This window comes from Corvus cornix, chromosome 3, assembly GCF_000738735.6.
Source record: "Corvus cornix cornix isolate S_Up_H32 chromosome 3, ASM73873v5, whole genome shotgun sequence".
In the NCBI taxonomy this organism is placed as follows: domain Eukaryota; kingdom Metazoa; phylum Chordata; class Aves; order Passeriformes; family Corvidae; genus Corvus; species Corvus cornix.
In genome coordinates, this window is record NC_047056.1 from 16,307,036 (window position 1) to 16,319,171 (window position 12,136).

Below are 12,136 nucleotides of genomic sequence, written 5' to 3' on the forward strand. Positions count from 1 at the left end.
TCTGATTGTCATTCCCCCTAGATAACCACCTTAGGATGCTTCCTGTATAAACCTATTGGCATTGCTACAACTGTGAGTTACAATTATCATCCAGTGAGCAAAAAATCCTCCTGAAATGGGTGAGAGTCCCCAGCACAGTATGGATGGGGCATAGGTTGTTTCATGACTACAAAAACCATGGTATGGACTCAAAAACGCTTATATGAACACTACGACAGCCTCAGCAAGAGGATTGAGACTGGACAGGGCATATTGAGGGTAACATGTTAAAACCCCCAAGACAAGCAAAGAGCTGTCACTTTCAGACATTCCAGGAAACCCTCCTGGCCAGAGACTCTGGCACAGAGCAGTCACAGTCTGTTAGACCCCAGAGCAACCAGTCACAAGCCTTCTTTTCCCAGCTTCCAGGCTGGTAACGAGAAAGGTAGCAAAGAGACTGCTCACAGGGAAGGCACTGCAGTTCCTAGAAAGCAAAGGAAATGTATTTCTGAAACATATTAGAAAGTCCTTTTTGGCAGGACAATTGAACACTGTGGGCAGAGAACAACTATGGGAAGCTTCTCTGTGCTTCAATTTGCTTCGGTGTAGCGGAGACACTTATCTAAAACAAAGTTTACTCTGGTGTCAACATGCAATAATATTTTCAAGGACTACTACTACTGATGCTATGTGTAGTAAGTCTCACAACTGTGTTTGCCAAAATTGTTCCCATAGCATATCTTGTACGCTGTTAAAGCTCTTCAAGACTTCTGGCCTACGCGGTCCATGGAAGGACAAAATGTTTTATTAACTCCGTGAGAGGCAAAAGTGATCGATTATATTTTCACTAGTACAATCATAGAACAGCTTGGGTTAGAAGGAACCCTAAAGATCACCCACTTCTAACACATCTGCCATGAGCAGGGACACCTTCCACTTGACCAGGTTGCTCCAAGCCCCATCCAACCTGGCCTTGAACACTTCCAGGGGTGGGGCATCCACAGTTTCTCTGGGCAACCTTCTCCTGTGTAAAGAATTTTAAATTCCCCCAATATAAATTTGGAGAAAACAATCTGATGTTGGAAAAAAGTGGTTGCTGAGACTGCTGTGAAAGTCCTTAGATATAAAAGGTTATTAGAATGCATTTACGCGTTTGATGATTTCTAACTATGCAGGTAATCATATTTTCAGCATATTCTGAATCTAAAATCATTCTGTGAAGTAGATGAAATACTTGCAACAACCCAAAAAGTAATTTCAAATCAAAGAGTTTTCAGTGGAAGCTGATTGGCTTTTTGATTGTTTGGGGGTTTTTATTTGTTAGTTTGGGGGTTGGGTTTTTGTGGGTTTCCTTGTTTATTTATTAGTATTTTGGGGAAGTAATGTATAGGGGTTACAATTCCTTCCTATGCCTAGCTGTCTAGTCTGTGCATAAAAATCTCCCAAGGTCTTTATCAAGAAAAACATGATTTAGGTAAAGAATTCCAGGAAAAACCCTAAAGTTACATGCTCATATAACAGAAAATATAAGGTATTTTGTATTGTCTACAAAAATCCACCACATTAATAGTAGTTAGGGTTTTCACATACAGAGCAAACCCAACATTCATCAGTGCTAGAGTTCTGTTGCTAACCAATTATCTTAGGATAATGTAAAAGAGAGGTGTCAGAATCAGCACTGATACCGTTTGCCAACTTTCCTGTAATTATTCAAGTTTTTCCGAAAATTACAGAAAAAGGAGAGAAGGAACTTAACTGGAGCCTTAATTTAATTGGAGATGGCCTGTGAGTAACACCATGGTGAGCAGACCTGATGTGATTAGATACTTAATCCTCCTAAGCCATACTGTGCCAGTATTTTGGGAACAGATGTTCCAAGAACAGACTAAAGATACTGAACAGAATATCAAATGACTTAAAAGCTCTGGGCAATGAGGAAGCCCCCTCATGTCAACTAGATGCTCTGAATATGTCAATATGTCCTTTCCAAGGCACAAGCTTTCTAAGCACAAAGGTATCATAGGGGAAAGAAAAAGGCAAAAAAACCAAAAAAAAAAACCAAACAAAAAAACCACCCCCAAACTACCACCAAAACAATGCCAAACAAAACCAAGACACACAAAATCCCCAAATGAAAAGCAAATGAAAAACAACGAACAAAACAAAAGCTAACAAAAAAAACAACCCCCAAAACCCCCCAACAAAGTAGAACCAAGCACAAAAGTGGCAGGAATAGATTGCTAATTTACAAGGCCTGGTTAGTAAAGCAGTGATCTGAACGACAAGAGGCAGCAGGTACACAAACCTTGAAGGAACAATTTAGCTAAAAATATGTATTAATTTTTGCGTCTTATGTTTTTTTTTTGCTTTGGACCAACTAATTCCAAGTAGGTGTCTCATCTTTACATGAAATCTACACTGCTAAATGTTCTCACATAAGTGTTGACAGAACGTCTTTTCTCTCTTGTTCAGCTTTCCCTTAATTATTAGATCAAGTGATAATAGACTAAGTTTAGTTCAGGATGTGATATCCATTTAAAAAAAAGAACGAAAAGAGTAATAGTTTTACTACCACTTCAGTGTTGGAATCATAGCGCTGAAAAGAAAAACAGCAGAAAATCCTTATAATAAAATCACTGACAAGTTTTTTCGTGGTAGCAAATAAGTGCATGCAGTAGAGTTATTAAGAAGAAATAAATGGCTTTATACGATACAGAGATTTATATTAAAATGTTTTATACATTCATTCTTTGACAGTTTTATAAACCTGACATTTAAAACTTTTCCTGTTCCTGTGGTAAAAACAGCCAACCAAAACACACAAATGAACCAAACTCCAAAACAACCCCATTGAAGGGTTCAATTCTCCTCTCATTTTTTTTCTTCAATTTCTTATTAAAATCTTCACAGCTAGATAGTCTTCTTTCCTACATATATACACACAGACCACCTTAATTATCTCTGTGTTTAAATCCAAGGATGCACAGACCAGTACTGACATGAGAGGAGATTCAGGACCTTAATTTCCACTTGAGCTAGAATTACCTAAATTGCTCAAGAGACTGAGGCACCAATTCTGGAAACTTTCCTACATCTGCTTCTACCCTCAGAAATGATGACTGGATATTTTCAGGAAAAAAAAAAAAAAGAGAATTTCCTGAATAGATGCTATTCTTCAATTCACAGATTATTTAAATTAAAGTGGAAGAAGTATGGAGTAGGCATTTGAATTTCAGTGGTCTTTCTCATAAGTTCTGCAGTCAAGTTTGTGTTACTTTAAAAACATGATGCTTGGTGAGTAAGAATGCCCATTGCACATATTTTAATAAATAAAACAGGATCTTGTTTCCTCTGGACCCTTTGTGGTGCCTGTGAAATCCCAAAGACAGAATTCTTAATTTTTTCCTGCTTTTTCAGTTTCAAAGTGTCTGCAATAATATGAGGACCATATTGCAACCCACATAGCATTTTTAAAGCATGAAATCACCCTCTGTGTCTGCTGTCACTGAAATCCCACACAAACTTTGCCCAGAAATGACAGACTATACAGTCCAGAGTCGTGCCAGGATGTATATGAGCAATCTGGATCATCCCTAATTAACTATTCAGGTTTGCACTCTGAGCCTGTTTTATTTACCAGTACGAGTAGAGCAACAGTATCCTGCCCAGAAATGCTCCCTGATATATACAATTTTACTCCTAGAAATTGTGTGAGTATTCAAATATGTTGGCTGCTACTGAGTCAAATTTGAACTTTTTGCTCTCTTCCCAGACATTTTGGGTTTTCTCCATGGCATCTGTGTCCACCTGGGCGCAAAGCTGAAGCCTTGGAGATTTATAGGGAACATTTCCATCAATCTGATAGAAACATTTCTCTGTATGTGATTATTTACTAGATAATATGTGAATAGAAGTTGAAATTATTTCTTCCAATTCCCACACTGGTATTATTTCAGGACTGAGGTCCTAAGCCACACTGTAAATTTTTTACCTTAACACACAGGACCAATCAGTTAATTTAAGACAGTGATGGAATTAGTATAATATTTTGAGCACCTGATTCTTCATGCTATCTATCCTCATACCACCTTTATTTGTCTTAATTTAAAATTGTAGAGCATCCAGTTATATAACACAAAGAATGAAAGTTACATTTCTTTAATGTGTATATGAGTATGTAGGGGTCTGTGCATGCACCATATGGATATCTACACACACTCTAAACATATTTTCTCCTCAGAAATGTCACCTCGATAAACCTTTGTTTGCATGCTTACTTTTGCTTATCACTCTTTGATGATTTTACTATTGTTTCTGGCCATCCTGTGAAAAGAATACACCTGTAAAAGGCTTTGCCAAGAGGCAATCACTCACTGTGATCCACAAAGTACGAGACGATGCCAAATTATATTGCTGTGACATCTGTCCATCCATCTGCTAGAGTTTTCATAATCTACTAAAGCCAATCTACAGATTATGCTGATGTTTAACCTTACTGAAAATCAAGAGTAAAATTAAGAATAACTTGCAACACGATAAAATGGATGTGGATATAAATATATATGTATATATATAATGTTAAGTATACACAAATTAAAATGGACCACAGTGGTGTTCCAGGGGTTTTGTGCACTAATGAGCTGAAATTATTCCAGGTTCTCTATTGTACACTAAACATCCAAGTATGGATGTTAACACTCCTACTTCAGGGGAAATATTATGAAAAATAAAAATTAAATAGCAGTAAAAAGTAGCTCTACACTTTTTTTTTTACTGAAGACACCTTATATACTTAATGTTAAATATTCTAGTTGTTTAATCTCCAGTATTTTATTCTAAAGCTTTATTTTCTTTGTGGAACTGCATTGTTTGCTGAAACGAGCATGTTCCCCTTTTATTTAAATTAGTTTGAACAATTATAAATGTGCTGCAAAACAAAAGTTTATCAGTTCCTACACACGGTTAGCAGTTATAATAACTTTGTGTGGTAGGATGCCAACACGACGCTTTCAGAATCCCAAAAGCTATAATCTTATTAATGCATGACCACTTGGGATATGAATATTACTGAGAAGACATCTCCTTTCAGCACAGTTCCCTCTGGAGAGGGAAACCCAAGAGCAGGAAATGATCTCATACAGCTGAAGTGCCACACATATTTCTGCTGGACAAAAACCAAACGTTGTTGTAGAGGAGCCAGCATCACCACTCCAGTACCACCATTCCCACCAGGGGAATGCTCTGGGAAAATGAAGCCTTAAACTGGATAATGCTTGAAAATAAGGCACAGGAAGTAAAAAAAGCAGAGGTTTCTCTATAAAACATCAACACCTGTCCAATATGTGCACGGGAAATTGCTGTGATGAAGCCTGCTCTCAGCTCTTTGCAGATCTGCTGTGTTTGTGTCTCTAAGGCACATGTTTCCTGGCTTTTCAGTGGAAATAAAAAAAAAAAAGCAAACCCGGCTTTTGCTTGTTCCCCTCTGTAATAGGAGAGTTTGGCCACAGGGTGGTACACCAGCCATGTTTAACCGAGGGCTGCGAGGATGCATCAGGCAGCTCCGTTATCCCTCTGCCAGCTCCACTCCACCAGGAACAACAGTCTGGAGAGCTCAGAACAGCTGGCCATGAGCCAAAGGCATAAATAGTCAAAAAATAAGACAGAAAAACCACACAGAAGGATCTGAGAATCTACGTGCAAATGCTGATAATATGCAAGGACCTATACTACATAAATGCACATATCTACTGACATACAACTTAAAACATTCATTGGGGTTTTATTTCTAAAGAATACATTTTCGTTTCATCTGACTAACTGGAAAAATCAATCAAACTAGATGAAAAGAACTTACATTTTCAGCCAATAAATTTTAGGTTTAGATTTCAGGCTGAAGACAATATGAAGAAACTGCTGTGTCAAATGGGAGATGAAAAATACAACTCCTGGCATTGAAACACTTTCTAGTTCCATAAGATTAAAAATAAAAAACTAAAATATTAACTAAAATCTTTTTATCGTTTACGTACTTACATTAAAATCTTTTATCAGCACACTCTGCAATTTTAAATAAATTACAGGGTTTTCTATTTATTAACTAACCTCAACATCTGCCTTCCTCGATGCTATCCAGCTTTTCAATTAAATAAATGGAGTTTCTCAACTTCACTGTTACCTTTTCTAGGTAAGAGGAATACTCAGAGATTTTAGATAACTACAGGCAGTTTCCTTGGGTACTAGGATCTTTTCAAAAAGAGATAAGTACAAATGTTAATTCCTACTGACTCTTCTGCTTTGACTCATGGATGAAGTTCTGGCCATGGATTTAAGCGACACTGTGGAATTCAAAAGTGAATTTATTCATATACTGATATTGACATAAATAAGCAGAGAACAAGACTACTGTTTGGAACTGGAATGTGACCATTTAGCAATGCAATAATATTTAAAATTGCTTTCACAAAGCTTTTCAGAACTCAGCAATGTATGATGAGACACAAATGCACTTTAGAGTCTCCCCTAAGATCTTTCCTCTAGAGTTACTTCTTGAAGTCTACAGCAGGGCTCCACCTCACATCAAGGGAAATCAAGGATGCTTTTTTTGCCTCAGGACAGTTAATGATAATTTACCATTTTTAATCATTGTACAGGAATTTATTTATTTTATGCTTGTGCTTTTTTTTTTTAACATAAAAATAGAAGTGCAGTCATCTCATGGAACCTACCTCTTTCGCATGATCTGCCAAGGTACCCCGTGCCAGAGCAATCACACACATATCTGTTCCACCCATCCCTGCACACACCATTGTTTTTACAGGGGTTGCTAAGGCAAGGTTTTGCAGTTTCTCTTGAGCATGAGGGTTTTACTCCAGCTGTGCTTTGAATTTCAGCCATCTGTCGAATATCTTTGCTTTGACCATCAATAAATAAATCTCTAATGCAGCCGACGTATCCATAATTGAGGAGCGCTGTCCACACCTCTGTTGGGAAGACCAGGCCTGCTTTATTTTCTGGTAAGCCTCCAAGATACAAGTCATCATCCAAGTCAAGGATTTCACTTTCCCCTGGTGCAGTATATGGAGTACGTAACGTGTTCACAGATATCGTCCCTGTAAAGACAATAAAATGTGTGATTTTCAAGAGATTTGACTTTGGTACTTTTTTTTTCTCGTTCATCTACATGTCACATTAGCTCCTGTCACACAGCTATAAGTGAAGCAGAGGTATTTTATTCATACAGCTATAGAATCATAGATAAACTTCACTATTTTAATTGCAACGTAGCCAGGAAATTAATGATGTAAAAACCTTTATGCACAACACTGTACGATCACAATATGAAAAACCCCAGTCAAAATCACCTTACCAATCTCATAGGTGCAGGGGAAATGCAGTTCAGAGTTATTTTCAGAAATATCCTCATTGTGCAACAACAACAACAACAAAATCTTCACTCCCTCATGTGTTTCAAAGCATTACAGATGGGGTTGAAACCTGGGAGGCAAATCTGAGTCTTTGGTTTGGGCCCAAAGACACAGTATTTTAAAAGACTCTCACCACTTTCAGTGGGCTTTGGATAAGATTTTTTTTCTTTAAGTGTAGAAGGAAAATGCTCTCATCAGCTGCCAGGCAGGCAATCATTAAAAAGGAAGTGATGGGCTCCTAGAGGGAAAATCAATGCCTCTGAAACTTATCTCAAGATGTGTGCATGTTACAATAAGAGGGAGAGATGATGTATATGGACCTTCAGGATATCAGAAATATATTTTCCATTTAAGTCTAAAAATTAAATAAACAAAATTGAAACTAAAATAGAAATCTCTTTTTATAAAGTGTCTGCACAAAGAAACTGTATTCAACTGCAAAGATCCTTTTTTGGTGATACTTTGTTTAAAATAATGAGGTATGCAACACTAACAATTTGAATAAACAGAAAAAGATTAGTACATACAGTCACAGAGCACACTTATGTCAACCAATTTTAAATTTATTTCTAAGTAAAATCACTTGGAAAAAAATCTTCATGTAGATCTTCACAGAAGTGATTCCTTATCACTCTACGTGGGCACAAAAGCAAACAAAATATAAATCCAAATATTATATAGGTCACCAAATTGTCATAATGTACCAGTCATCATCATGCAACACTGGACTTAACATGGAAAGTGTATTAATGGTGACAAGACACTGAAGAATCCCATTTACCACAATGAATTTATCATACATATATATACAAAGTGAACATGATTCACCATCTCCACTGTTGGTCTGAAACAGATTCCAGAAAATAACACTGATTACCAAAAAGGCTCCCACCATGGTAGGAGTTGTGCATAAGAAGAAATTCACACTTTACACAGCATACATTACTAAAATGTGAGTTTTAAGCAAACAAAGGCAGGACAGAAAAAGATCATCCTATGACTTGGGTACAGCCTAAAGTTTAGGCTTCTCTTTTACCAATGGACCCTGTAGAAGCTATATTTTTTCTGTTCTTTTGTTGGTTCAATAGGCTAACTTCAACAACTTGGACAGAATGAATATCTAAAGAATTTGGATCATTAGTAAAAGCTCTTTGGTATAAAGGTCTCAGGAGGTCCAACTCCCATGTGAGACTTGAGACATATGGATTTCAGAAGCGCTGGATACCACAGTCTCCCTACTATCAGAAGAGAACTAACATGATAAAGCAAAGGTTTGCTTAGCATTTTTGCATCTTTATAAGTTTAAAGAATGAGGATGCGGTCAGTTTTCCCTTTTATAGACTATAAGAAATGTTTTCTGTCTCAGTTGAATAATCACATAGATATAAAAGTGAACTTCCAAGAAAGTAAGAAATAGGCATGCTGAAACAAGACACTTTTCCTTCCAAACTCCCATCTGTTTAAAACTGATAAGATGATTATGTTTTGCTAACTCTAAAAATTTGTTGTTACTTCTCAGCTTCTAGAAGCAGAACTTGGCACTCATATGGAGCACTCGCTATAGGCTTGACCTTAGGCATGCAAACACAAACATTTTGAGGTTTGATTTGATTAATCAGCTGCGTCAAACAAGGACACCTGTGAATGACCTGTCAAACCAAGAGAGACATTTCAGAGAGCATCCTAGGGATCAGGAAGGATGGCTAACAGGCAACAGATCTTTTCTTCTTCATAAACATTAGAGATGCTGTAAATATAAATCGTCCTTGTCCTCGCAATGTTTCTTACTGCTATTGTTGCCTTTTCCCATCTGTTGATGTACAGGCTAATTTAAGACCAAATGCTCTAAACCTACGTTCAGGCAGCACCCACTTGTGCACCCACACAAGTTAACTCAGCTGCAACCTCCAACAGCAAGCTCCAACATGTGAACAGTGCCACTTTCTGCTGGACAAAGACATTTATATTTTCAAGACATTAATGAAGACTCCTGGAACTACTTTTTTATTAAAAAATAAAAATTTACTACATCTTGATTACTTTCAGCTCACAGAAAAAGACAGATAAATCTCTGCCAGTATAGGTGACACTCTGTTCCAAGTGGAAAATTTGCAAGCACAGAAGGCTTAGGAAGGTGAATGATAAGGGGAACTGGTGACTGTGAATTATGGTAAAGTGATAGACTGAAACAGGAAATTTTTCTTCTCTATGTCATAGAGGATTACCCTGAAGAGAGCTTAAGTATTATTTTGAGTAGATGTCAACAGCTTCTTAAAGAAATGAACTTTTTACCTTCCCAAGAAATGAGACCCTATAAAATACTCCGTATGAGAAGTCCTCTGAAACCTTAGTGCGATCATAACATCTAATGACTATGGGTAGAAAAACATAACAGGCAACCACCTAGCCATCACTGCTGGTGAGATCCAGAGTACCTTTTATGTATCTCTGACACACAATGCAAACTTTACTCACTAACTGCTTTGTAAACACTAATGAAAAAAAATCCCAGTAAAATAAGGGAATATAAAAATATTCCAAAAAAAAGCAGAAATTACAGAGCCTTTTATGTATCCTACTACAAAATGCAGAACTCAAGTTTATAGAACATAGGCTTACAGGAAATAAACAGTGGTTCCATTAACACCTTTGCATTCACAGTGCATCCAGAGATGAGACAGAGGTAGCATGTGTTGTTTCATCTTGGTGAGGTTTTGGGGGAGGGATTTTTTTGCTCATTTATTGCAGGGGTTTGGGTTTGTTTGTTTTCCTGTGGTTTGTTGGTGGGGTTTTTTTGTTTTTGGTTTTTTTTTTTTTTTTTTAAAGCCTGTTATCTTTGTTGAGGGAAACTTTCTGAGTTCAACTGAAAATGTCTCAAATTGGACCTCATGACAATGGCAGAAGCTACCACAGAAATTGGGGACTGTGGTGCACACCTCCTTTGATAGACTTCAATTCTACTCTCCCTGAGAATTATAGGCACATTAAAAGGAATAGTTTTGTCAAATCACCAGTGTACTCCAATCCATTCAGATGTTTCTGCTTACAAATGTGAAGGGACATCACTTTCCATAGAGGAAGAAAGGGAAACCAATGGAGCATGCAAATGCCTTATGTGGCCAGCACATAAAGGGTTAATAAATTTCCCTGTAAAGGTACTGCAACATCATTGTCAAGACAGAATTTTAAAATTTGATAAGACGAAAGAATTGGACATATCTCGTTTAACAAAATAACCTAGAGACAACAGATATGAGGAAGCAGCAGATTCAGAAGAGCACTGGCTGTTCAAGAGAGAGAGAAAACTATAACCTTAAATTGTAACATCTCTGGAGTAAGAACCATCTTAAAGTTCCCTCTTTGCATAACAGCACCCAGCACCAGATCAGCAGTGATACCATTTCTTCGAAAAGAGCCATAAATGCCTGCCAGGAAACAAGCAGCTTCCATACAGAGATTTTTAAGACTCAAATTTGGAAATATTATCTGTATTTCTATCAGAATAAGAAAGAAATAGAAGAATGATGATAGCATGTGGTTTGTCCAGCCTGAAAGGAGAAAAAGAAGGGGTGGGGTGACTTATTTAGTCTGGGAATTCATGATCCAGCTTCAGATTCTAAAAGCAAGTAGTATTTCTTATCTCCAGAAATTAGACATAAATTTAAGGCTCCTGTAATGACCTATAGGTCCTTTGATTCCACAGCATTCCACCTGAGAACACAGTGCAATTTAACATTCAGAAACTTCTTTCTGTATTGGAAAAGCAGTTTGAGAAATAAACTAATGAAATTATGGCTTTCAGCAAGAATTATTGACTTAAAGGATAACTGATTAGTGAGCAATCCTTCAAAGGATGAGTCAACAACATAAGTCAACAATAAAACACATATGGGAAAAAAATGGGAAATACACTGGAGATTACAGAGAAGCCTACTGTACCACTTGGCTGAGTGCTGGTTAAGTTTAATCTTGGACTTGGAGAAAGATGCAGATCAGCCAAGGAAGCTGCAGATCATTGAAAGAATTTTCCTTAAAATGCAATATAAACCCGTTCTCCCAAATATGAAAACTATAAACATTTGTTGAAATAGGAACGTGTAAATCTGGCTGCTCTTAAAAGGTTAAAAAGATGTGGGAAGTAATAAAAAGAAGGGTACATGTGGAAAAAAAAAAAGAGCCTGCAACAATAATACATGTAATGGATATCAACAAAGCACTACTTACAGGGAGATACTGATTATAGTTAAGGTCTAATTATATACTCAAGAAATAATTTCTGGTGTTCAAGCTGAAACTCTAACTTTAGTTCAAAATTTCAGTGACTCAGCCCTTAAATGCTTCCTACCTATGAATAGACTCTGATACATTCTGTTTTACACTGCCCTACACAATTGGAGGTTGACAAGAACAGTAAGTTTCCTCCCTGAGTTCACTATGTAATGGTAATTTCCAAAGGATGAATGGTGTTTCAGCAAAAAAATATTTGCATGGTTACCCTTGCATATGGAAAAAAGAATTTAAAGAATACTTAAGTCTCAGAAAACAGTTATTAAACCTATCCCTGCCGTGTTACAAGAAACACTCTGAGCAAAGACCTTTACAGCTGCATTATGATTGTGTTTTATTTCGTTTGGGTTTGTGGTTTGTTTTTTTTTTTTTCCTAATTCTTTTTTTTCTGCAGGGTTGGCAGTACTGCTAAGAGCAGAACAGACAAACATTTCCCTTAGGTATGA

The 12,136-nt window shown here is 37.0% G+C and overlaps 1 protein-coding gene across 31 annotated transcripts in view; it reads right to left on the reverse strand.

Moving 5' to 3' along the window:
* Nucleotides 1-12,136, reverse strand: part of NRXN1 (neurexin 1) — a 674,580-nt gene that overhangs the window by 386,882 nt on the left and 275,562 nt on the right. For all 31 annotated transcript variants that reach the window (XM_039568063.1, XM_039568060.1, XM_039568048.1 and 28 more), the window contains one exon: nucleotides 6,705-7,088. In XM_039568063.1, the coding sequence (XP_039423997.1) occupies nucleotides 6,705-7,088 (384 nt within the window). The remainder of the gene's footprint in view (nucleotides 1-6,704; nucleotides 7,089-12,136) is intronic.